Source organism: Orbicella faveolata, unplaced genomic scaffold (assembly GCF_042242905.1).
Source record: "Orbicella faveolata isolate gen_17 unplaced genomic scaffold, um_ofav_v1 contig_1, whole genome shotgun sequence".
Classification (NCBI taxonomy): domain Eukaryota; kingdom Metazoa; phylum Cnidaria; class Anthozoa; order Scleractinia; family Merulinidae; genus Orbicella; species Orbicella faveolata.
The window spans coordinates 3,984,393-4,010,613 of NW_028301536.1; the positions used below are offsets into that span (position 1 = coordinate 3,984,393).

At 37.8% G+C, this 26,221-nt stretch overlaps 1 protein-coding gene across 3 annotated transcripts; it reads left to right on the forward strand.

The window, feature by feature from the left end:
• The first annotated feature begins 10,836 nt into the window (after nt 1-10,836).
• LOC110052359 (uncharacterized) lies at nt 10,837-25,965 on the forward strand. Of its 3 annotated transcripts, none has more exons than XM_089285675.1 (3): nt 10,837-10,998; nt 24,078-24,343; nt 24,867-25,965. In XM_089285675.1, exons 1-3 carry the CDS (start codon nt 10,976-10,978, stop codon nt 25,379-25,381), a joined length of 804 nt encoding a protein of 267 aa, XP_089141801.1. In that variant the 5' UTR covers nt 10,837-10,975; the 3' UTR covers nt 25,382-25,965. The 3 variants fall into 3 exon arrangements, with proteins under 3 accessions (XP_089141801.1, XP_089141800.1, XP_020614135.2); XM_089285674.1 differs by lacking the exon at nt 10,837-10,998 and adding an exon at nt 19,357-19,571; XM_020758476.2 differs by lacking the exon at nt 10,837-10,998 and having other exon boundaries at nt 23,351-24,343.
• Nucleotides 25,966-26,221: the final 256 nt, after the last annotated feature.

Below are 26,221 nucleotides of genomic sequence, written 5' to 3' on the forward strand. Positions count from 1 at the left end.
TGTGAACAAATTGGAAATTATCTTCGGCAACAACTTCTAATTGAAGTAGATCAAATATTGCATTTAAGTCCTCCAACAGATAACTTGGCAGTTAAGTTAAGAAGAATGCAATATACAATGAAATCCCAAGTAGAAACCATACATCACGCCAAAAATTTAGCTCACCATGCGTGTGGGACACTTTCTTCAAAGTAACTAGATGTATCGAGTTAATAATATTTGCCATCTTTATATTTCCTTCAAATCGAAGGAAACTTTGAAAAACAACGAACTTGCACATTTTGTTACCATTCCTACCATTGATCCCTCACCCAATATTAGAGAGTTTTAGAATTTTAAATTCATTCGTCATATACTGTAAAGATTGCTCATTCTTGGTTTGCGCTGTGCGGGCGCCCATTATTGGCAGGCATCAGCTCTCTTCATGATTACTTTTTGACTTTTATTTTCAATATACGTCACTAAAATTCAACGGTGATGCAAGGAAATTCATCTCGGGCAGAAACTACGTTTTGCCCAAAATTGGCTCAAATCAGCGTTGGATTATATATTACGATGTAAATAACAAAGGAAATATCCGTTAAAAGGGCTTTCACTTCCTCATTAAATGGTGAGTTCTGACCGCGTTTGCCATATCCGCTCAGCACATGCGCAATTACAGAAGCTAGATTAACACATATTCACGAAAACAAACCCGTGTTATGATCTGCGGAACTCGTTATATCTAGGTTACATAGATAAAATAGACTTCTTCTGGGTATCTGCACTAAAAAACAGTCAATAAATTCTGTTAACACGGTTTGTAGTTAATTGGCGCAACGTCTCTCCTAAGTGATTTTAAATTGGCAGGCATATTTTGCGTTGAGAACAGATGGATGTTTGCGCGGGTACCGGATTCAACGGATCGGGTTTCGTCACAACACAACTGAGAGAAATGAACTCCAGTATCAAAACAAAGAGTGGGCCATAACTGGGTAAAATTATTCATTTGCGTATGGCTGTGCATATGATGTCTTTTTACGGCGGCAAAATGCAAGAAAAACCTTTTGAATACCTAGAAATCGGACAAAAGCTAGAGTTGAGAAAAAGGAAAAACATTCATTAGGCAATGAACAATGGAAATAAAATATTAATCCTGTTGTGAAGTTTCAGACAAGGTGTCACATCATCGGGAAAAGTTCCAAATGTTCAGCCTTCAGCTTAATTAACGATATCGATTATCCGGCAGAAAAACCTTCCAGCAATCCAAAAAAGCTTAGAAAAACAGGAAGTTTAGCCGTGCATATGGTTTAAAAGTTGTGGAAGAGTTCAGTTAACGCTCACGTGTTGAAATTATCAAACGCTTGAAAATCATTTGGTATACTTGTCTCTTTAAGGGAGAAGCTACTGACAGGCGAATCGAGGCAATTGCCTCTGTGCAAAGGTGTATTTCACTGTGCCTTAAGAGGCTATGCATTCTTTCTGATGTTAACTCGGTAAGAAGTTTTGTCTCGCTACGGCTGTGCACTTAACTGTTTGTTTGTTAATAAAACTGAGAGAACAAAAAGAACAAAAACATTTTCTGTTTATTTGTTAACCAGGAATTTTAAGGGATGGATTATTTACGATCAATTAAGAATGTTTATACACGATTTTAGTTCATCGTTTCCAATTTGCAATCTTGCTTGGAGTGTGAAAGAAGCGACTTGACCAGTGCATGTCATGTGCCTTTTCTGACTTCTTAAAAGTTCCTACGTCGTCTGTCAATCTATTAAAATTTTATCTAAAGTTAACAAGTCTACTGCTAAACTATTTATATAAGTGAAAATAAGTGCTTGTCCATTTAACTTACAGCATTTAAACCTTTTACCAACTTTTAAGATATCAGAATCCAAGTTATTTAAAATAGCATTTTATTAGTTCACTTAGGCCCCGTCAACACTATGCCGGAGAAATCTGAAAGCGGAAGTATCCCTCTAAAAAGGCATCAAATGTCCTCCGTCCACACCACGCTGGAGAAATTTAAAAACGCAACGATCACTGGCCATTTTGGAGTTTTGCTTCGATAAGGAAAACTCTGGCAGGGAAATCACATGATTGCCGTAATGTCATCGCTTTCGGAAAGCTTCGTTTTCAAAATGATTTCCGCCCAAACTAAAATGCAAAGCCGACGTTTCCAAATTCCTCCGTTTTGAAGAGCGTTTTCGAAAAGCTCCGTTTTCGCGACGGATTAGTATGGCCTAACCGTAGAATTAAATAAAGCTGCGTTTTCAAATTTCTCCTTCTTGATATATTATTAGATTCTCAAAACTATATATCATGGTATAATTAGTGGAAATAATTTTCATTTCGTTTCTGAGACGCGAAACTTGAAAACGTGTCGATGTTGCAGCTGCAAAACTGTTGATTATGTTTATTGGAAAGCCAATTATTTTTTTCAACATTGTTTAATTTGTGTATGAAATAAAATGCTGTCCACAAATTTGAAAATAGATCTAAATTTCCCTCCTTTATTAGCGTATTGACAACGTGTAGAAAATTGGCCAAGAATAAAAACGACAATACAACGACGTTATCTAACATCTTCAAGACCAAATTTTCAGTTTCTACTTTATGCTGTTGGTTTAGTTCACAGCGTTATAACGCAACAATTTACTTTTCAAAAATACTTTATCTCAGATTTTCTACTATAGTATTACATGAAATATGGAGAACGTGTCCCAGTTTTCTGTTAATTCATAGCGAATTTAAATAAAGGAATCGGTTTCTAAAATTTCTGGATTTTGAAACAAGGTGAAATTAAAAAACATAAATTTATTTTTAAATCGATTTCAAAATGCCTATTAATTTTCTGGTTAACTGTCAAAAGGAAGGTAGATAAGCGAAACCACTGTAAAATGTTATTTATAAAAATACAATAGAGAGCTTGGAACGTAAAATGTATGACAATAATTCAGTAGCCTGTTTTTGTCCTGCCTCTTTGACAGAACGAGTCTTTGCACGAAACCTTTCTTACGAAAATGTATTCCGCCTACAGGTTCATTTTCATGCAAATCAGTCTCATTTTCATATGACAGGTTTTGCACAAGGACTCGGTTTGAAACAGAGGCAAAAAAGGTAACTTGGCAATGGTCTATTAAATTATGAGCAATTCACGTCATTTCTGTTTGTGGAACGATTAAACGAGAATAAGTAAACCTAGCTAGTAAATTACGCTACTCAACAAGGTTATATGACACAGTACGCCAAGTGGAAGCGATGGAGCATCTTGACAAGACTGCGAGCCCCGCGCGTCCACACTGAGCCGGAGAAATTTGGAAAAAGAGCTTTATTTCTACGGTTCAAGTACCGTCCACACTAAGCTGTCATTAAAACGAAACTTTTCGAAAACGCTGTTCAAATTTGAAAACGTCGTTTTCTCTCTGAAAACGCATCGAATGATTTCGGTCCACACTACACCGGAGAAATTTGCAAACGCAACAAGCACTGGATTATTTTGGAGTTGCGTTTGTGGAAATCTCGGGCAAGGAAATCACATCATAATCGTGATGTCATCGTTTCCGAAAAGCTTCCTTTTTCAAAGTGTTTTCCGTCCAAAGTAAAACGCAAAGCCAGCGTTTTCAAATTCCTCCGGTTTGTCTATATAGGTATGTGCGGTCCCAAAGGGTAGGGTGTTCAGCCGTTTTGGTCATAATTTATTATTTATTTATTACCCTATTTATTGATTTTGGCCATTTTGGCCATAAATGGGGTACGGTCTTCGCACTCTAGTCTTGAACTGGGCATGTGTTTTAGAGAAGAAGCTACTTTTTCAGCTCATAAATAGGCTAGGGAAAATCGCAGATTTTGGTCAAAAATAGGGTATGGTTTTTGCACTCTAGTCTTGAACTGGGTATGTTTTTTAGAAGAAGCTACTGTTTAGCTCATAATAGGGTAGGGAAAATCGCAGAGTTTGGTCATAAATAGGGTAAGGGTTTTGCACTCTGGTCTCGAACTGGGTATGTTTTTTAGAAGAAGCTACTTTTTCAGCTCATAAATAGGGTAGGGAAAATCGCAGATTTTGGTCAAAAATAGGGTATGGTTTTTGCACTCTAGCCTTGAACTGGGTATGTTTTTTAAGGATCGATAACCTCAAAAACCCTACCCTATCCCGCAGCACATTCTTGTATAGCTCATGGATGGGAGTATCCCTCGGGATTTAAGGCTCAGAGCGTTGGACTTTGGCATCGATGTGAGGGTGGAGAAGGCTTCACGGATTTCAGTTTAATCAGGTTTTACGTTCGTTATTATTAAAAACAATGTGCAGGAGCGCCTGCTTGGTGGAAGGCCCAGGCTGCAGGGACTACGAATTACCCTTGCATTACCCTTGAGGAGGGTATTGCAATTAAGTAATAGAGCCTCTTTTTGTGTAGCTTCGCGCATTCACCGCTGCAAGGCAATTAACAACCGTAGCTTTTAACCAGGACATTTTGACTGAAAGGTCGTCTAAAACTCCTTCATAATCCTTGAGGGGCTATGGATCTTGTACGATGCTGTAGCCGGAAACCATGAAGGTATCTTCAAAACGTTTCACGCCATTCTAAATAGCAATAAGATCCTTTTGAAAAAGGCCGTGGTTTGAATTTCCGACCCTTTTTCCTTTTTGTTTGTCACTAATCCCAGCAAAACAAAGCTGACAATTTGGGTATTTGTTTTCAATCAATCAAATAACGGTATTTATGATAATAGGTTTTCTTATTTAATTTATAAATAGAAGGCAGATTTTTATTTTCAAAATCCACCCGTAAAGCTAAAACAAACCAAACTTGTAACCCACATATATACGCACTGCGGACCTATTTTCTGAGCATGCACTGTCTTTAAAATTAGTGATAGAGTAGAATCAGTACGTGGGTGGGGTGGGGTAAGCATAAAAGTTTTGGAAAGCTGGAAAGAGTTGTAGGAACGCTCTAGCAGTCAGGCAGTAAATCAGTGTTCTAATTTGACATGAGGGAATTAGTCGAGGCTAGGAGATTCAGTGAAGGTCAACAAATTGTCAGGCTCGTCGTCGAAAACTGTGATTTTCCTAAAGAATAATAATTTCTGTAAAAGATGAAAATATCGCACTCCATGCCACCACGACACGTTGTCACTAACGCCTATCTGTTATTGTTCCTATCATGAACCCTTATAAATGATGTACGGCCGCAGCAATGTTCGTAACGTGAAGATTCCTCTTACTCTAAGTTTCTTCAAAGACGTGTTCGTAACTGAAAGAAGACATTACTTCATTTATATTTCCCAATTCATCGCCCTTCGTCTGACTATAAAAAGATTCTGAAAGTCCCAAAAACCCGGCTAAATTTTTGGTGATTTAAAATTTTCAGGGTAGAATAGAGTTTCAGAAAAAGTATTTTCAAATTCGCCTCTTATTTCAATAAATCTTGACGGTAACTTGTGATAATACATTTTCAAACAACATATTATCTCAAGCAACTATCAATTTTTATTGTCATTTTTCACACGTGAATCTGGGCAGTCGGGAATCCCTGTATACGATATAAGGCGAATTTGTTGTCATCATTTTGTTAGCGAACGGGACTTTGAGCAAGATGCTTGACGAGTTTACCAAGCAGAAAGGTCTCTGAAGAGTCCCTTAGCCGGAACGAAACGAAAGCTTTGCTTATCACAATTTCGACTGTTAACTGTTAAAAGAACAGAAGTATAGTGTTCTGTATTAAGTTTATGGTTAAGGAAATTTTTCTTACCTCTAAATGTTTCTGGTGTCCGGCTTGTTTTGCTAAATATTTCCCAATCAATTCCGGCACTTCAAGGCAAAGCTCGACCATTTTACAGTTGTCTACTCAGTAACCTGGCCTTTGAATGGCAGCGAGGCTGGAGGTGACTTTGTTTTGATACAGATCTCACTACTTTTGTTGCGTAAAACAAGTTGTTCTAAGATTAACTAGTTGGCTTTTAAATGGGAAAAACAGAGAAGCTTGTATCAATGCCAACCTCAAATCTTGCCCCTTTCATAGGCCAGATAATACAACTATAAAATGGCCTGTTATCAAAATTCCAACATGTGTATGGCATCGCCGGTGACCAAAGTATTATCATAAGCGCAAGGCAGTCAACCAATCATAACTCTCTTTCACGCAGATTTCCGCAAAAACATTGCAAACAACATGGCGAAAATTGGCGAACTCCTCCCCATTGTTTAGCATTTGAGGAGGACTAGTATCCATTCTCGTCCCAGAGCCACGCGTTCATTTCAAGAGCATGAGCACATACCAAGGATCCGTTTATTCCGCGCTTGCGTAAGTCGCTATGTTATGATTGTGGGCTGGTAAAAACCAGTCTTATCACTGTGGTTCCGCTACTGACTTCAAAATTTCTAAAGAAAAATCCCCCCCCCCCCCCCCTTTGTAAATAAAGCACGCATAAATCCAATGTGAGTCTGTACAGCAATTATAGTAACCTAGGTTTCGCGGCCTTAGAAAAAGTCCAGTCCCTGATCTTAATCTGAATTGACCAGCCTATTTAACTCACTTAAAATTTTTGGTGGGCCATTATTGGCCGACTGGGATTCAACATAGGATTTTGCATCAGAAAATCGCAAATATTTTCTGCTTGGGGACTATGTACATATTAGTAAGTCTTTCGTCATTGTTAGTTTTTTTGTTCCTTCCATTGATTTTAGTCCAAAGCAATCCGTTGCCTTGTTATCGGCTTTCCACTCCTCTGCCAGGTTTCCCTAGCTTCCAATGGACTGTCTGCTGCATAATATCGCGCTCTCCCCTGAGACAAGGGGGACTTATCCATCTCCAGTTAAGCTCCATATGTCTGAATGTTATTCTAAAATAGGAAGTGAGTTTGTGAATCTGAGGCCTCGTCTACACTACGCTAGAGGGAGGAATTTGAAATCACAGCTTTATTTCTACGGTTAGGCCTACCGTCCACACTAATCCGTCACGAAAACGGAACTTTTCGAAAACGTTCTTCAAACCGAAGGAATTTAGAAACACCCTCTTTGCGTCAGTGTAGACGGAAATCATTTTGAAAACTGAGTGTTGGAAGATAATGACGTCACGCTAATCATTTGATAATAATTTGACCCTGACCGAGTTTACTACAAACACAAATCCAAAGTAACAGGTGATTGGTGCGTTTTCACTGAACTTTCTCTGGTGTTGCGGGACGCGGCCTGAGTGACATTTCGAGCTTTCGCCCTTTGTCAGTGTAAAGTGAATCTCGGTGATGCTCACAGTAAAAGCTGGCCAGCACAGTCGGATTAGATGGTTAAAATGTCTTGGCTTGGCCTCCTTGCACTGCGTTTATTTCATTCCCTTCCCACCTTTTTCCTTTTCTACCTACGTCGAACGTATGATCAACGAGGCTGCGTGTCCGAATTAAGAAGACTTCTGAATGGAGGCAGGGATCATGATGTGAGATCTTCTTTTTCCGGAGCTAAGTGGACTGTTCCTACTAACTGCAGAAGTTTCCATAACGGAGAGGTTGTTTTAATGCTCTTTGAAAAGCCCGGAGTGGATGGGGTAGCCCCCAAAGGTATTGGTGGGGTGCGCGGCCCGAAACTTGCAACGTACCTGTATCCTATTTCAGATCCGCGCCGCGAGCCAAGAATCGAGAGCGCTCTCTGCCCCGCTAATCCGCCTGTTCTGCAGGCTAAGAATCGATTCTCCATTTCAGACCTCTGAAATTAGTACACGGCATTAAAGTATGACCACAGCTAACCAGAAAGGGTGAAAAAAAAAATACCCTATTTAAGACAAAAATGGTTAAAATCTGTACCCCTTTTCAGACCAAAACAGCTCAAAACGATTACCCTTTTGGATTGCACAATACCTATACAGACCACATAAGTGAGTACCATCCCCCTGGAGGGAATAGTTTAATTTATCCTCCCACCCTGTGCCTCTCGCGCCGCCTCTTTCAACACCTTTTTAATCGCCAATGGCACAGACTCAATAGCTGATCGTTGTTTCAGCCGGAATCTTTCGACATTCTACAAGGTTTCCTAATTACCTACTTTGGTTTTATGTCAGTGACATTTGAAAACGATTTTGGCAGGTGTGATCATTTTGAGTGAGAATAAGAGTAAGAATGATGCTTTCAGTACTTCCCAAAATCAAACCCAGGCTATTAAAGCAGAGATCAACATTTCGTTCCATTTACAACACAACGCACAACTCTAATTAAAGCCTTCGCAAACACAACAGTTTCTTTTCGAAGTTAAACAGCACTTCCTTTCTATTCGTCTTACTGTCTGCTAAAAGAATTAAAAACCTAATAGATTCCCCAGACATGTAATAACGAATTGAGCAAACCTTTGAGTGGATATAAATAGCATTCAGGCGATGTTTATTAATTCATTATGTTGAAATAAGTTGTTTGTACTCGCAAAGCTGGAAATAAGATAAACTGACTTTTGTTTCCAAACTCCTTTGTGTAGGATATTTGTAGATAATCGGATTAGCAATTAAATCTTTCAAGGTTTTAAGTGTCAATGTCCGTGTGGTGGCTATAAGTATCCGATCTCTCTTCTCCTGGTTAGTGCACCTACAGCATAACTGAATGTCTTGTTATAGAGCGAATTTGTCAAATTCAGAACCAGAATTAATTAACTTAGGATCTCAAACGTCACAAATTTCATGATATTTCCGATATTTTTCTTTCAGACGGTGTACCCTTTTGAACAGTTGAAATATCCTGTCCAACGCTAATCATAATTTATAGCTGTCTTTCTGTGCTACCGTCTGCGAGCCCCCAGAGGGGCTAAATATAAAAAATTCTTAATTAGGACTGCTTCAACTATTAGAAGTCCTAACAATTGTACATTATCAACGTTTGCTCGAGTAGAAATCATAACTGTTGCTGTTTTTCAATGAAGCTGGAAAACACATTACCCTGTTTAACTTTAGAACGTTTCTAAGGTAAAGAAATTTGTAGCTAATCGTATAACTGATCACTTCATTCAACATTCTAAACGTTAAGAAGAGTCAAGATGTAAAAACTATATCACGGCATTTCCTCCGGGCCATGACAACGGACTTTTAACAGTGTTGATCTATTTTCTTGCTTGAAACTGGTTAATATGTTAGAGCAATAGTAACTAATCGGATTAGATCTTTGAAAACCAACTTCTTTTTTGATCTGATTGTAAAATCATTAGTACTGCATCTAATGAGTAGGTAAAATCTGAGAAACATATTAAAAAAGAAGTGGTTGATTTTAAAATAGTCAAAAAAGACCGCCCCCGAGGGGACCTCATCGGGCGGACAAGCCGGTCATTCCCAGTTAAGTCCTCGTCCACACTACACTCTGAAAACGCATCAAATGTTTTCAATCCACACTACGTCGGAGAAATTTGAACATATGACGCAACAATCACCGGTCATTTTGGATTTGTGTTTGAGGAAACCTCAGTCAGGGAAATCACATGATTATCGTAACGCCATTGTTTTCGAAAAGTTTCGTACGAAAACAAAAAGGCCGGCGTTTAAAAAAATCCCGCTGGTTTGAAGAGAGTTGTCGAAAAGCTTCTTTTTCGTGACGGATTAGGGTGGACGGTAGCCTAACCGTGGAGATAACCCCCCGTTTTCAAATTCATCCGGCGTAATGTGGACCGCGGGCCCTAAGTTTTTCCTCACTGTCTCACTGGCTGTATTTTGTCCTTTATATTTTAAACGTCTCTCCGAAGCCGACACGCTTCTATAAAGGGCGGACGCTACATATATAGAGGCTGATCTTGTGTCTTTGCATATAAGCTTCAATCAGAGTGAGATTTGAACATCTGATAAAAATGGCGGCACTTTTTGGACCACGGTGATGGTTTATACTCTGCTAATTAGCGTTCTGCCGAAACATGCCCGCGAATGGAAACTTTAAAGCTGCTAAATAAAGTGCTGCCGCCTCCCCGGGGGGGGGGGAACACTCCCTTATATGGGCTATATAGGTATGTGCGGCCCCAAAGTGTATGGTTTTTTGAGCCGTTTTGGTCATAAATAGGGTCTCGATTTTAGCTGATTTTAGCCATTTTGGTCATAAATAGGGTGCGGATTTTGCACTCTAGCCTTGATATGGGTATGTTTTTAAGAAGAAGTCACTTTTTCGTCATTATCGAAAAGAAAATCAACAAAAGCCCTTCACAAGTTATGTTTACGGTAATTTAACATTGGTCTGAACTAGGGAACTAATTGTAACGCAGGTCTGAAACAGGGTTTTGATTTAAGGGTCAGGTCATAAATAGGGTTTCGAATTTATGGTCAGGTCATAAATAGTAGGGAATGTCGCAGATTTTGGTCATAAATTAAATAGGGTAAGGGTTTTGATAAGCGGGCTGCACACTTATGTCCAATTTTTCAGGGTATTGCAATTTTTCAGAACACCCCCCCCCCCCCCCCTCCCCCGGGCTGCCGCCAAACAAAAAAAACAAAAAAAACAAAAAAATATACATATGTGTGTGTGTGTAAATAGTTTAAGAAAAATTATTAAAATCCGTGTTTCCCAGCAGTAAAATGAAATGCTGATACATGCACTAGATAAATCTGGGTTTCAGTAAATCGCTCTCTTGGAGTACCTTTTTGTATAAGGGAATTATTCATTAACAGTTGTTTAAGTTGTACCACGTTTTGTGGAATGGTCGTTAAATTCGAGTTCAGGCATGTTTTCACATTTGGTAAACTGCTGATCCTTCAGCCCGAAAATCTTCAACACACAAATTCTCCTAACCGGTATCCACATATTTCTCATTAGTACCAGTTGAAAGAATTTGTCTAGAAATCACTTAAGGTGTTTATATTTGAAATTCCTCGTGACCTGTTTGCAAGCCGACCTTGCATTGATTGATCGATTTATTCGTTACAAAGAGAGATTATATGTTCAGCCCTTGAGCTCAGTTTGATTCTGACCAAGTCTAGGCCGGCTCTATTTGTTTACAGACAAAATTTACATGGCTTTATACTCGACATAACAAAAAGTGGGCAGGCAACAGAGAATGTTCCTATTGTTTGATCAAAGGTGAGTAAAATTTCACACGTCAGACACTTGAAATATTATTGAGTCTTGTTTGTTGCTGTAAACGAACCAAACACATCAAGAAAGAAGTTGTTTTCTTCAGTTCTATAAATGTAAAAATACTTCTCAATAAGATAACCCGGCTTTCATGGTCTTTGGTCATTGAAATGAAAGCTTTGGAATTGTGATTAGTTTCGTACTCTGTCCTCCGTTACACCTTTTTTTAGTATATTAAGTTGCTTTCAATTCGATCTTTAATCAATTTTAGTTCACGCAAATATTATGGTCCTAGGAAGCATTCGTATGAAGCTCAAGGCGGAATCTCACGCCTTTTTTCCGAGCTCCTTGTTCACGTATTTCAAAGCGATGACTAAAATTGAAAATGAACTGATATATTTAGGAATAGTTTCAAGGTCTATAAAGGACCGACGTAGTGAAACTAGAAAAGAATATTGACTCATGATGACATGCTCAGTGCTCGCATGGAAGAAAACATTTTTTCACTGAAATCAGTGTGTACATTAGTGCATTAGTACTAGATAAAAGGAAGCCGTGTTGATCTGAACAGTGTACCTAGCTTCAACTTGATACCTTCGGAGAAGAAAGAGGAAATTAAGAGAAAATGTAACAGTAAACGGCTAGAGTCAAAGTAAATTACACATGACTGATCGAAAGTGGATCTATCCGTATCGAAACTTTTACATTTACAAGAAATAAGAAATAAGAAATGAAAAAGTTTCCGTTTATTGAAACACGATGACTTGAAAGTCTTAGAGTAAGGCTATGATTCAGCCGGTATTGTCGAACGGAGGCATGCAAAAAATAATAGTCGATATGTGCTGAAAATCGATATCAGTGACAAACATTCTCGCTCTGGCTATCACTCTGCTGCAGTGTATAACAAAGTTGGAAATATTTCAGGCCTAATACATTACTCCTATAATCAGACTACTGAACCTGTTTCAAAGTATAGTTTGACAGAAACTCAAGATGTCATTTATTTAAGACCGTCTCTGACAATGCTGGAAAATGAAAATATAAGACATATAAGGCCCTTGATGGACAATTTTCCTTTATTAGTGTCACCTGGCTGTATATGGAAACATATTGACCTTATGAAAAGAAGTAAGGTACTTAAAATCTGTCCGTTCACTGTGCCGGTTTTCTGTGATATCAATCACGGGAGAGAAACTTCACAATCGGTCATCAGTTCCCGTATCGCATGCGCTATTATTTTTTTCAGACTTAATTCTCGTTGATTGATCCTGATTTGGTTTACTTAAAAAACGCTGTAGTATTTTTTCAATGATTATTTCCCATTTAAATCGGTCTTTCTTTGGCGGTTTTCCTGAAATTGATCTTTAAGCGCAAGCAATTGATCCGACGAATGACATAATGGCTTTTCGGGAAGGTTGCGCCGAGTCATTACGATCTCATATTTTGCCGACAAAAGCTTGAATTATGGGTTGTCTGGCAACAAATGGCTTTTTCCTTTAGATGTGCCGGAGTTAATAGCCGTGCAATACGGGGCTGTATTTACTCCAGGCTCACTTTCATTACTGTTATTATCACTATTCACGAATTCGGAAGGACTGATTGCACGACAGTCTAAGCTGAATTCAGTAGTTTAATACTCTAGCATGTCACATGTTGAACACAGATTGAATTCCATGTTTGTTATTTGGAGAATCTACCGACAGTTAAAAAACCCTCCGTACTTTAACAAAGTATACAGCATGCTTTTCATCCCAACGAGAAGCAAAGAAGCGCTTACTTAAATATGTTTTAAGGACCGGAAGGCGATATTTTCATCAAATAAGTCTGCCTTTTAACATTTTGAGTAGGGAAATGAAAAAGATCTCAACTACACTGAAAAGATGAGTGAAGTCTGTGTTTTGAGCACGAAGAACTTCTGGAATAAACAGATGGCAATTTAAGTAAAAAAAAGTTGTTATAACTGACTGTGATTGAATCAGCCGTCAGTCCTCCGTACCGCGTCTGTAATGATTTCATCTACAGTTGAGAAATCATCTTTTAACACTATCCTGTGAAGATCAAACTCGCTAAAGAACTAGTCAATAAATTTTCAAACTTCGTCGGTTGAGATTCTTGTTTAAGAAATAAATCTGAAGTAGCTGTGATAGAATATTCTCATCAGTTTACGTGAAAAGAGCAATTCACTGAAGTGATTATTACTGACCTTAAACCTCAACTTATTTCCTACCTGCGTTGACGTCTATATATAAATATTAAAGATCTTCGCCTGTTTTGAATCACTTATTCAACACTTACCTTTGATTGACCTTAGTTGTGGCGGTATATCTTTATTGGACACTAAAATGACAACTTCTGGCATGTTGGTCTACCGTGCATGGACCAACATTTAAGCACAACAGCTCATTGATATTGGACAAAGTTTTCTTAATGATATGAAATTGCACGATAAAGAGGCTTGTGACGTCAAGATAAACTTGTGCGTTGTTGCAGTTTTCAATTGAATCCAAAATTATATATATATATTTTAATTCATTCATTCAGTCATTCATTTAAGTCAATGCGTTCAATATGAATGGCTGTCATTTCAAATATTTGAAAGCTCGTTCTCAACCGGAAATCTAGTGTCCTAATGATGCGGTTATCGCCGTAAACCTCTTTAGAAAAGTGTAGTATTATATATGCAATTGCAGGATATTTTTATGGCAATTTCAACTCTCATTGGCGACGCCATTAAAGAGCGATCACATGCTTCAAATGTACGCTCTGAAAATGATAAAGGGTAATAAATCAAAACGCGCGACTTGACAAAGTTCAATCTTGCCCCTAAGGTTTCACATTATAATTTTGCACTTTTCTGGGAAGCTGTTGGAAAACAATATTGTTATGACCCTGGGGATAGCGCAATTTCTTTCTTTTTTACAAAATCGCCTTAAATCCTGTAACTGAATACTCTAAATTACCTTTTATCACCTTTGAATAGCGGCAAATATATAAATTAAAAAAATTGTTTTCGTTAGGTTAAAATTAAAATCCTTTTTCGTACGTTAAACAACTCTTTTGATGTAAATTAAAAGACATTGAATGATTTGCCTAGAAATCACGCTTTTAGTCTGAATCACAGGTTATCTTACAAGCACGAGGTAAATAAGTAAGTCTCTAAGCTTCAATACTAGAGGGACCAATGTGCCGGGAGATAAATATCGGTAACACACGGCTTCACTGAAAGCCATGCAGCTGATAACTTGCTTATCAACCTGAATTTTCACAATAGCCAAGTTAAAGTGATCAGTGATAAATTATCTCAGTTATGACATACTTGTGCGGGCTTCCGGCGCATAAATGGAATTGCGTTTTAATGTTTTCCCTTCTACCTTTTGTATATAGCTGGTCACTTGGGACTCGCTGTCGACTAAAGTTGCCAGTTGTCGCTTTAACTTCCCGCCTTTGTTTTCCATTGGCAAAAACAATTCTCGTTGGACATCATATAATGCTTAAAATTGTTCTCTTCGCCTCATAAATGGAATAGGAGTTTTCTTAATCTAAACAATTTGCCCATTCTTAGTGTGGAAGCGAACCTGGGAAGCCGTGCAAATATCTTTATCTGTTTTTATTTACAAGAGCATTTTTAAAAGCACATGTTTTACGAGCGAAAAATATTGACTCTAAATTCAAAGAAATCTCAGCGGGAATTTAAAGTTTGGTTTATCATAAGTTAATCATCACTACGAAACAAAAGAGTTTAAAAATTAGCTTCGGAAATCACCCCCTTTAATATCCTCTGATCTGGCAGAGACCTGCTGGATATCGGAGCTTCTACATAAAAGCAGCTTTTTCTTCAAGGAAGCTCAAATAAAAAGAAAGAAAATAAATCTAATAACTTTATCTGAACAAGGCAATTTAAGAATTCTTTTTATTTCCAATTTACCATTAACTTAGCAGAGTTCCGGACTCCTTGCAGTAAATTAAATCATGCGATAAGTAAATCGAAATTTTCTTTTGTAATTGAGATAGGCGTTCAGAGAACTTCATTGTACAAAGTGAATGCTGTCAGTTGAATAGTCAGAAGATGAGACAATTTAGTTGAGCCACAAGAAAAAAAACTCACGAAAGACAATAACGATTTTAAAAAAGCCGTGTTCACTTCGTCATGTTTGCCTCTAGATTAAACCTCCTTCCATGCATATCTCGTGTTTCAGAGGGGTAATTCTAAATAAACTGCACCTGACAGGAATAAATCCCGTATTTCTTCTATGATATACTTAGAGAACGTTCTCAAATTGACCGATTCTGGAAATACATCGAGAAAACTTTAGTTTATTGGAAATTTCTAAATTTCTAAGTTTTCTGAAACAAGCAACAGGGTTTACACTGAAATATATTTATTGTAAGCATCGGGGTGTTTTTTTATTTCCACGGGCCAATATCGTCCGTTATAATAATCCTTTTTCGAAAGTTATTTAACGCTTGACATGAATGTACGATATTAATTAAGATGTCAGCGTAAATTTCTTCTTCTCTTAATGTTTACTGACATGTTTTAAAATATCCCTCTCCCGTCCTTATCCCTTAGTTGATAAGGCTTGCTTGGTTAAATTGATTTGTCCGACGTATTTGAACAAGAAAATTTCTTGCCTTCAAATAAAATTTTTTCTTCTTTGGTCAGAAAACCCTGACCTCGATGACAATTGTTCATGATTTCAATTTTGAAGCACCAAAAGTATATAACTTAGACTGAGGCTGGACAACTTGGCCAAGGAGTTATCGAGACTGTTTATCGCAGTACGTGTGAGGTTTTCACGCGAAGAGCGTACTAGAAGTGCATAGTTGACAGACTGGAGACTTGCAAAGATCTTGAGTTGATGGGTAAAATTCTTGTTTTCAGAATGGCATAAATGTTTAGTTTCTTAGGAGATTTGTACAAATGAAATCATTTGGCTCGCTATTCTTCTTATCATGTGTAACATGACAAGGGTTAAGATTACAGCCGTTGTGAAGTCTAACAGCTGAAGGTACAAAGTCGCCCAAACCCGGCGCACATCTCTTCCTTGACTGAGATCTTGTCCGCTTCGACAAGTCAGCTGGTAAACATTACAACGGCGCCAAAGGTTCTTTATCAACTCGCTATTTATGTCAAGGAGAGTAAATTTTTCTTTTCGTCTGTCGTTTGCGGTTGAAAACGACTCATTGTCCTTACTGTACAAAGACAAATCTCATACAGTATTACTAAACTGAAAGTAGCATGGATTAAAATTAGCAAACATGTCTTGCAGCCCGCTCTCTGAATTTACACGATTACTAAGATAGAATAGTTTATTGTGCGACCAGTGATACACGGCTTTGAAGGAAAATCAAACTATAAAGTGCAGAAAATCTTTACTGTTTTATTAATTTATGACAAGTAGATTAAAAGAAAAACTTATATACTTACCATAAAGGAATTTAAAGGTTTGAGAAGCATCTCAGCGAAGCGTATCAAGGCCCAGCGCAGGATAAGACTTCATAAAACCCTCCAGGTACAATGCTAACCTAGAATCATTTAAACCCAGCAATAATTTATTAATCCATAATTGCAAGTCATAAATCTAACCAAAGGCTATATCGTTGTGATTAATGAAACTGCTCTGTAGTCCATTTGACTTCTAATTCCGGAAATTAAAATCTGCCCACAAGGGAAAGAAATATAATTTTGAAAACCTGAGAGAAACTTTGACATGATGAACTCTTGGCTTGATAAGCTGATATTCATTTAGTTTTTTATTGAAAAGCAATTGGCTAATGATTTATACAGTCACTATTTCAAATATATAATTCTCAAACAAGGCTTTTTGTATATGTTTTCACTTTCATCTCGACGGCAATCTGCTCTGCGTCAAATGCACGGAACTTAGTGCAACGTTCAGAGCTTCTTGCTAAATAACAATTCGCTAAGTAATAACAAAATAAAAACACAGCGATGGGGATCCTTATGTACACAACATTTAACAAAAACAAAATAGTATACATGATGGGCTTAAAAACCGCTGTTTTAGTGACTTTTGATCGCAAATCTGGATCATTATCCTCGCCCTTCATCGAAAACTATGAAGAAGGGAGGGAAAAAATCTAAAGAGCCACTAAAAAAGGCGCGGTTTATACTATTTTCAGTCACTCCATTGCGCGGTAAACGACAGTACAATGGAATAAAGATGTTTTGAGAATCGATAAAGTTTTGAGCCATATTATTTAACCGAATAAGTAATCTTGGATTAAGAAATTCCACCTTTTTTTATTAAACGAAAGGCAATGCAAAAATACAATGATTATAAAATGAAAATGTTTTGAGCTGAACACTCAGGCTACTTCTAACCTTCTATTTTCAGAAGGAAGGTTCGCAAGATTGAAGGTATATACGGACTGAATAAAATTTCAACAGTGTTTCGAGAAAAGCTGGGCATTAAATTGAACTCTTAATTACCAGAAAAATTCACACAAAAAAAGGAAGCCTAGTGTTAATTTAAGGCTGTTTTCTCTATTTGACTTGAACAAATATTAATATTGTTCATCAAAGTTTAATACTCTTTCATCTTGATTAGGGCAAAGTTTATTATTTAACAAGCAAGACAAATCTAAAACCTGCTCATATTAGTTCACATATTTGATGTCGCGTAGAAAATGAGTTCTGTCTTCTTTAAGAGGGAAATTCGTTCTTGAGTAAAAAGTGGAAACAGATAAGAAGCCAATCTATAGTCAGCTAAAATGCCAGGAAATATTGGATTTTAACTTACTAATGCATTACGTGCGAACGAAACAAATCCATTTAATTTAAAGAAATGTTTGCTCATCTAATTTAGATGTTATTGTTCATGTTAAAGTAAATTCACTGTTATCTTCCTGAAAAATGTTAAGATGCCTAAAAGCCAAAAATCTTGCGATTAGAGTTAGTTATGTGGTCTCTTCCTAGGATCGTGCGCAGTGTTCTACGACAATATTATAATTAATTTTCCGGCCTTTTTTTTTTCAATTTAATATGCTTTTTTTAACAGCTGCATATCGCGGCGAAGGCAAAATGAAAGTTCACCCGAGTCGAGTCAGACGACTCGTTTAATTTTAATTGATTTAGTAATCGTTCAATTCACGGTTTCAAACGATAAACCGAGTTAAAGTGCATCAGGTTATGCAGGCCATGAGGACATACGGAATGTCTGGGCCCAGAGGAAATCGATTAAGATTTTAGCGATGTTATCCAGTTTGTTGACAGAAAAGCTAACATTTTGCGATGCAATATAACTTGAAGATTTTTAAGTTTCTATTTATACTAATTATCATTTTTTTTTTTTCTCCATGTGTAATTCATCTGTTAAACCTTTCGTTTCGCATCGTTCTTCTGAAACTGCATGAGTAAGTATACGTTGTAAAAGCAGAAAAATAATAAAAAAGTAAGAATCAAGTTTGAGATAATACTGAACTTATGGATAATATATCACCGGTTTACTTTCTAAAAAAATGATAAACAAATTGAAGCTTGTTTTAATGGCAGATGCAAAAGGCTTTTAGCCGCTAACGGACTTTTCCATTATCTAATTCCAGTCACGATTCATTGCAATAAACAAAACAAGAAGAAATCCGCACAGAAAGTGCCACATTTGAAAACGTCGCGCCTAATCAATAAAATCTTCCCCCAAAGAATTACCTCTAACAATGGGAACACCCCATATAGTCATATCAGTGCGCCATTATATCTATTACTTTGCGCTTCAAAATTTAATGAATTTAACTCACAAAGAATTAATAAAGTAGTCGCGAATTTTCAAGTGAGAGTTTAAAGTGCTGTCAGGCAAACTGTAAGAAAATTTCCGTTTCGCGGGACGGAACTTTTGTTCAAATCTTAACTTAGAGGAGGACTGAATCAAGGGCTGTAATGATCCATTATTTTGGAAAACCATGAGTTCACTTAAGAGCGTGTGTGATTATAAGTTGAGCATCGCCGTGTTTTGAGAAGCTGTTGTTGAACCACAATGACGTATTCAATATCTGAAAAGTAAACAACGGGCAATATCAACGAGATTCAACTTTGCATAAAACATATCAAAGGAAGTAAACTTGACGATAAATGAAATTAAAGGTACCGGAATTCAAAATAACGCAAGCTAAGATGTACTTCTATTGAATAATCGAATTTTCTTTAAGGGGAACATTTGTGAAAACAAGGATGCGATAGTGAAAAGCTTTTTGTGTGTTATTGACAAAGTAATAAGCTGCGTCTCGGTCACCCACTCCATGATATGGATTAATAAGTATGTTATCAACTGGCCTATATTAACCATTCCTCGCCGGGAATCTTTTCAAAAACATTAAAAACAAAACTAGGAAATAGAAGTGACATCCGAGTGAAACAGAGGGTGCTTGATTGAAAAGTAACAATACGTATAATAGTATATAATAAGAGACCAACGTAGAAGAGTCTAACAGCGAACTGAAGGCTAACCGCTTATAAGCCAGAGTCCTCTCTCTCACAATAAACAAAACCCTGACTGACAAGTCACGGATTATTCAGCAATGGACAAATTCGATCCGAATGAAAGCACGGCCGAGCCACTCAGGTATTTCTGAAAGTTCTCATTTTTACTTTTGATGTTTTTGAAGAAGAAAACGATTAGAATTAATTATTTACTGACTCCTCTTTATAATGATTTAAGGCGATGCCAACAATTTCAACGGGACCTTACCGATAGAAATCTGTTTATAAAAGCTATCTACCATTAACAAACTGTACTCTCTTGCAACTTTCTGCTATCGAAAAGCAACATTTTCTTTATGTACTTGTAATCTTTACACCTCGGACTTATTTAGTAGGTACGAGGCAACCCACGAACTTTAAGTTTATCTGTTTATTTCATTAGACAGCGTTAAAAACTGCTCAACGATCAATATTTGATAATTGAGATAGAAGTGATGTTTGTGATGTCAGAAGCGCATACACGCGTGGTGAGAGATAAGCTTCCCGGTTCAAGTTTTTCCTTTGGACCTGCCGAAGAAGCTCAGTCAAGGGTAGATTGAGTCACTGTGTCCACGTACAAAATTACCTTTGAACTGAAAGAAACCTGAAACCAGTAGTTTACTAAGCAAAAAACACCATGGAGGTAATAATAAACATAAAAGAACAAGGATGGTTAAGAATTGAGATTAGGGCGGACTTGGCTAAACTCTTCAAGAGCAAACTGTGGCATAGCTCCTTTAACCCTTCCAGATAAGTTGGGAAAGTGGAATGTGACGTTATTTATGAAGAAATATCGCTACTTATCGCAAGCTGCAAGGTGTGGCTCTTTGCGTTCCGAAATCCACCAACTGCGAAAAACAGACTGAGGGCTTCTTTAATTCTGTTCTTTTACTGAACTGTAAAATTACAGTAAAATTATACAGATTCCAGTTGAATCATGAAAACGTTTAAGATTTTTTTGCTTCGATATCCATGCCAATTTCTGCAGGCCCAGAACTTTACGCAAAACTGGTTATAATTTGAGGCTGGTATGCATTTGAAGCGGGTTTGTCTTAGCATATTCGCTACATGTTAGCAATGAAATCAGTGATGACGAGAAAATAATTTTCAGTTTTCACTTCCCAATTTGGCAAATCCTATGGCTTCACAACGAACGACTTCTTAGACGTTCAACTTTGAGTGGAGTTTTATTTTCGCGTGAAATCTGCGGAGTGAGTGGTAAGCATTTTGGGACATAAACGTATTTATGTCTGACCTCCGCAGACGGGCGAATAATCCAGTATTTAAACCGATTAGTTATTCCCTCTTCATTCCATTCACTTCTTTCAGCGTAAGTTCCGAAAATTCATTAGCTCATCGTTGATAGTGTCCCTTATAATCACTTTAACAACAGCTTGTTGATGCTTTTTCGTGTTTTCACTGCATGCTGTGTCCTATACATTTTATGGCATATTGCAAGTTTTTTTCAAATTTTGATCACTTTTGATCATTGATTAAGGTTACTCATCAACGAGTGCTTTGATATGGTAGGTCACAGTTACAATTTGACCTTCATATTACTACTTTTATTCACAACTCTTCAATTTCTCTGCTTGCACCCAATCGAACCCTAGATTGCTTCAGAACAAGTCGTCTAATGACTTTGCTTTTCGTCAAACGATTTCATCTGTCCTTTATTCATGCCTTACAGGCACGCAGAACTTAGTTTTACGTATATATGCCGCCTCATTCAATTAATCCCCCACCCTATTTCGGCCTTTGATATTCAAACAGTAACACAATCGTGATAAATTTTAATCGGGTTACAATTTGAACAAAGACGGAACTTCAGAAACACTCAATCCCTTGTTTACCATGGAAATACAGGTTTACAAGTTTACTGCATAATATTCAGCTAGATTACAAGACTAACATCACACTTTACTCGCAAAAGATTGAACATAATAATAAAAGTACTCATCTAAGGCAAGGTGAAGTGAAGAATAAATGGCATGACTCAGAACGAATTACCTCACAAGGAGGGCAGGCACACATATAAACCATCTGCCTATGACAATAAGCAAAACATGTGTACCCAAACAATTAAACTCTTTTTCGAAAACAGCTTAATTAAAGGTACACTAGTATTAGTTTACAACAAATATCCACTCTGCAAAGAAACCTTTCTTGTTAAGTGTATTTCTTTACATTGAAAGAAAAGGGTAATTAATGTTTTGGCTCTTTTCCATTCAGTTTCTTTCGTTTAGTCGTCCAATCAATACCTTTAGACTCCAAACTGGACGTGGAAACAAATCACAAATACTGGCAACCTCACTTGTCGTTCTCGATTCTCGAGTCAATAACATGCGTATTATGGTGTTCACCGGGTGACCGGTGCATTAACTGTCTAGTATTCTTTTCTTATTTCACACGAATTTGTTTACTTTATCCGACCTCCAGCTGGCGGTGTTTGAGCTCGTTGTAAATTCATAAAGCCATGACAATACTTGAGCTTTGAATTGCGAAAGGTTTTGTTCTGTTGATGACTTAAACAAATACCTGAGAAGGTATTTGCATTTTCCTTTCATTTCTCCATTTATCCCGTTTGTCTTAATGTTGTCCTAACTCGCTTACAGTGTTAAGAGAAGCTAAAAGCGCCGCCTTCTGTTTATTTCTTACGACAAGTCTCTGCTCGTAGCTGATTACGCTTGCTTCAGACTAAGGCACCGTTTCAGCTCCAGCGCTTTTCTTGTTAATGATTTAATTTCCTGTACTTGTCTTCGAATAATAACTTCTTTGCAAACGCTTCCTTTGTGGCAAACAATGCAAATCACTGAGCCGGTTTCTAGTCACATGGAAGACTAAAAACGTAAAAAATGTTGACAAAGAAAATTCTCAAAACCTCATACATCAGAACATTTCGTCCTTTTCGCAGTAATTATTTACAATACGAGCAATTTCCTCAATGGACAATAAAACCAATACAGCGGTTTTTTTCAACTTCGTGCCAACCACGCTTCCAGATTTCCGAAGAGCTTAAAGTTGCCCTCTAGGAAACCACAATGGCGGTATTTATACAAGACATTCATAATATTTGAATTGTATAGTACTTCATTGTTTAAAGGCTATTGAACTCTTGTGCGGTTTAAATCACAGGCACCGACACAGCCAAGCTCATTAACGTCAAATATCCAAAACTAACACGCTTGTTGTAGCGAGTGTGACACAAGGAAAGGAGTTTTGTAGATATTATCTCCCTCTGAGGTTTGCAGATTGTTCCTAATTGCCCCGGTTATTAGCATTGTTGTTAACTCGGTAAAACATTTACCGCCTTATCGCCAGAGAAAGCGTTCGGCAAATGGCAAACCTTAACGATTATTTCAAAGAATATTTCACTGATAAGACAGGGGTACGGACTAATTATGTAAAAAACGCACTGTGTAAACAGCGGCGTCTCGCTTTCAACGAAATAAACGACGGAGGGCATTTTCAAACTTCTAGCTTCGAAGAACGTGTCCTTTTCCTTAAATGGGCATTTTTTTGGCGACATTTTGCACTAAGCTGTTCCCCGAACGAACTGATTGGATTTGTCTTTGATTAATTTCCAAAACATACTCGTTAACAAAACAAATTTGGGTAAAGATACTTTAGATGTAGATATGTTCTACGTTGATTGAATTGCAATTATTAAGTGAGCTGTTTAGGCCATCAATTTTCTTTAAGAGGACATGTAAGAGAGCAGTTTAGCTTTTGGTAACAGCAGGCTATTTATAACACGGCTCACGTGAAAAATATTCATGGACCTATCCGGTCACTCTGTCTGTAATGATAAACAAGAGAAAAATATTTGGATGTTCGTCTACACAATAGTTTACCTTCAGAGAAAACTGGACGTTTTTTTGGAAATTCATTGTTTTAGTCGCCGAATTAATCACGGAAAGATTTCAAAGATGGGCAGACTATTAGTTCAGAAACAATACACGAACAGGGATTTTCCAGTCGTCATTTTGTTGGCACGGAAATCTAAATGTTTCTTTAGCAAGTCATTTTGTCGGCAAGATCACAGCAGTCTTGCTCCATGCGTCAGTCAAAGAACTGGAACCAATGAGTGGGTCGCCTTTCTCAAAATGTGTGCCTTTGTTCGCCCGACCCCTCCTTAAGTTAAGCGCTAAGGTGTTTTCCGATCCCATTCAGGGGTTTTCGGTTCCGTTTAGCACCAAATTCATTGCACCCTAAGCGAGGTTTCATGTTTCACCAGAGCAATTATTCTGAAGTGGGTTTTCTGCCCTAAGTGAGCATTAGGTGCTAATCGCTATCACAACTCATCGCCACTTGAGGTTGTCAAATCATTCAATTAATTTGGATGACAATTATGCGTGCACGCAGCAATCAAAACAAGCTCGGCGACCGACGGTGACTTCTATTGTACCGCGGCACATCACTTTAGTATAGACACCGAATTTAATCCACCCCCAATAGCGTTACCAAAGGTTTCGTAACTCGGTGCGCGCTTACCAGCGAACGGCCCAAAACAAGTCTCCGCTGTGCATTTGTAAAGCGCAGCGCGTTCATAGCTTAGCAGGATGCAAGGCAGTGATCGGTTTTCTATAAATTCTCTCATCGATACCAGGAGTAGAGGCAGCTTGAGCAGTGAAGCAGAGGACGCACAAGACATTTCTGGCCCTGAAGACGACTCTGCTCAGGAAACAAGACACTTGGTGACATCATTTACTGTCAAAGACATTTTGGACCCTCACAAGTTTAACGCTCCGAAAAGGCGGCCAAGCGAAAGCGATTCAGAGACTGAAAGCCCAAGTAACGAGGAACCTAGAAATAATTCACCATGGCATCCTTGGATGGCAACTACCAGATTTAACCGTACGCAAAAATCGAGCGGTGAGTACTTAGTTCATTGTGATAAATCATTTGAATGTAGTGGAGAAACGTTTTCCCTTCGTTCTGTCGCGTTTGATTTACCTTAACTTAAATCACTGGTCTATGAAGAACAGATTGAATTTCTATCTTCACAGTACTTTTGATGCAAAGGTCTTACTGTGTAACACGCCTGAAAGCGATTAAAGTAGAAACCAAATCACACCCGGCATCGTTTCATTTATTCTCACTTGTGATCACTGAGCTCACATTAACAGCCATTTAGCTTAAAAGCTTTACCACTGCAGCAATTAATTCTCTATAAAATGTATTTCAGAACTATTCCTAGATTTACTGATGTTCGTCCCGTTTAAATAATTTACTGTTGATAATCTGTCTTCTCGTACAACGACGCCGACAGTAGAGTCTGCAAGAATATCTCCTCAAACGAGATCAGTTAACCACTTCATTAAAATGTCTGTTATCTAAAACGCAGACGATTACTCGTCGATCATTATGTATGAACTCTTAAATTCCCTTCGTACAGAATCTGAAAAATGCACGGAAAAGGACAAGATTGATCACGAATCGTCCAACCATCAAGAGAATGAGGAATGTAAGTTGACGACGGCACCCAAATCAAAGCGAAAGCGAAGCGGCTCAGAACGATCAAAGGAAGGAAAACCACGGCGCGCACGGACTGCTTTCACGTACGAACAACTCGTTGCTCTAGAAAATAAGTTTAAGAGCACAAGATATCTATCTGTATGCGAAAGACTTAACTTGGCTCTCTCGCTGAGTCTGACAGAGACACAAGTGAAAATTTGGTTTCAGAACAGGCGGACAAAATGGAAGAAACAAAACCCAGGCGTTGATGTTACCGCGCCGCCGCGGCCGACGACTTTGCCGCACGCTCCTTCTCTGGCCGGTTACGGAACAGGGATTCTGTGTACGTCGCAATGTCCAACGCAAATACACCACTATCCACATTATCCTCCACCCACATCAGCTCATGCTTTGCAGTGCATCATCAGACCGCATCCAACGTACGGACATTTGTAGATACGGCGGTAAATGAAGAAGCATGTCGAAGAAGCCTTGTTGCAACATAGGCAGAGGAAAACTCCATAGGAACTTTGTATAGAAAGAGACGAAGATGTATTTATGTTTGAAATCAGTATGATGCCTGATTTTCCATACAAGTATGCTTGAGGCACGCTTTTGTTGGGAGTGGAAGAAATTGATTTATGCTGTGTCCTTAATGTAAACTCACAACTGACTATACCAGCCCAAGTTCTGATCAGTTTATATATATCTGCGAGGTATTTTTTTATCAAAGGCTATCAGGGTTTTGTTATAATTTAACCATAGTATCTAAAATCCCTGCAACGAAAGTTATGCACTTCGTGTATTTTGTTTCGTGGAAACAAGCCTTGGTACTCCTGTTGGAGTTTCACGCCTGACTAACATTTTTTCTGATTTAACTCGTGCCAATTGTTTGAATCGAAACACTAAAAAGATGTAGCTACTGAAATATTGTTATTTGCCAAAATTCTGAACTGTAAATACTGTATTAAACAAAATGTTATATAATCGGTCTCGCGAAACATAAACTATATGAAATTTCAATAAATTTTTCCCACAAATGTTGTGCCTTGAAGTTACAGCAAGAGATGAAGACTGTCCTTAACCTCAAGAATAATTTTTCATTTATTGCTTTCGGGGACAAAAAAAAAAAATCTTTTGGATTCAGTCCTAAATTGTATTTAGGTCGTTTCTTACCATCTGACGAAAAACGGTAGAAAAGCTTCCATAAACAGCTGACTCGAAATTTTGACTTATTTCGTTACCACTTCATCGGCAGCCATTACATGGAGGCAACAAAACAAATCTTCTTCGTAC

What these genes read in the sequence shown, in the direction of transcription:
- LOC110052359 (XM_020758476.2), top strand. Translation starts at nt 24,031, where the DNA reads ATGCAAGGCAGTGATCGGTTTTCTATAAATTCTCTCATCGATACCAGG. An exon ending in CCGTACGCAAAAATCGAGCG is followed by an intron (nt 24,344 to 24,866) that starts GTGAGTACTTAG and finishes CCCTTCGTACAG; the next exon opens with AATCTGAAAAATGCACGGAA.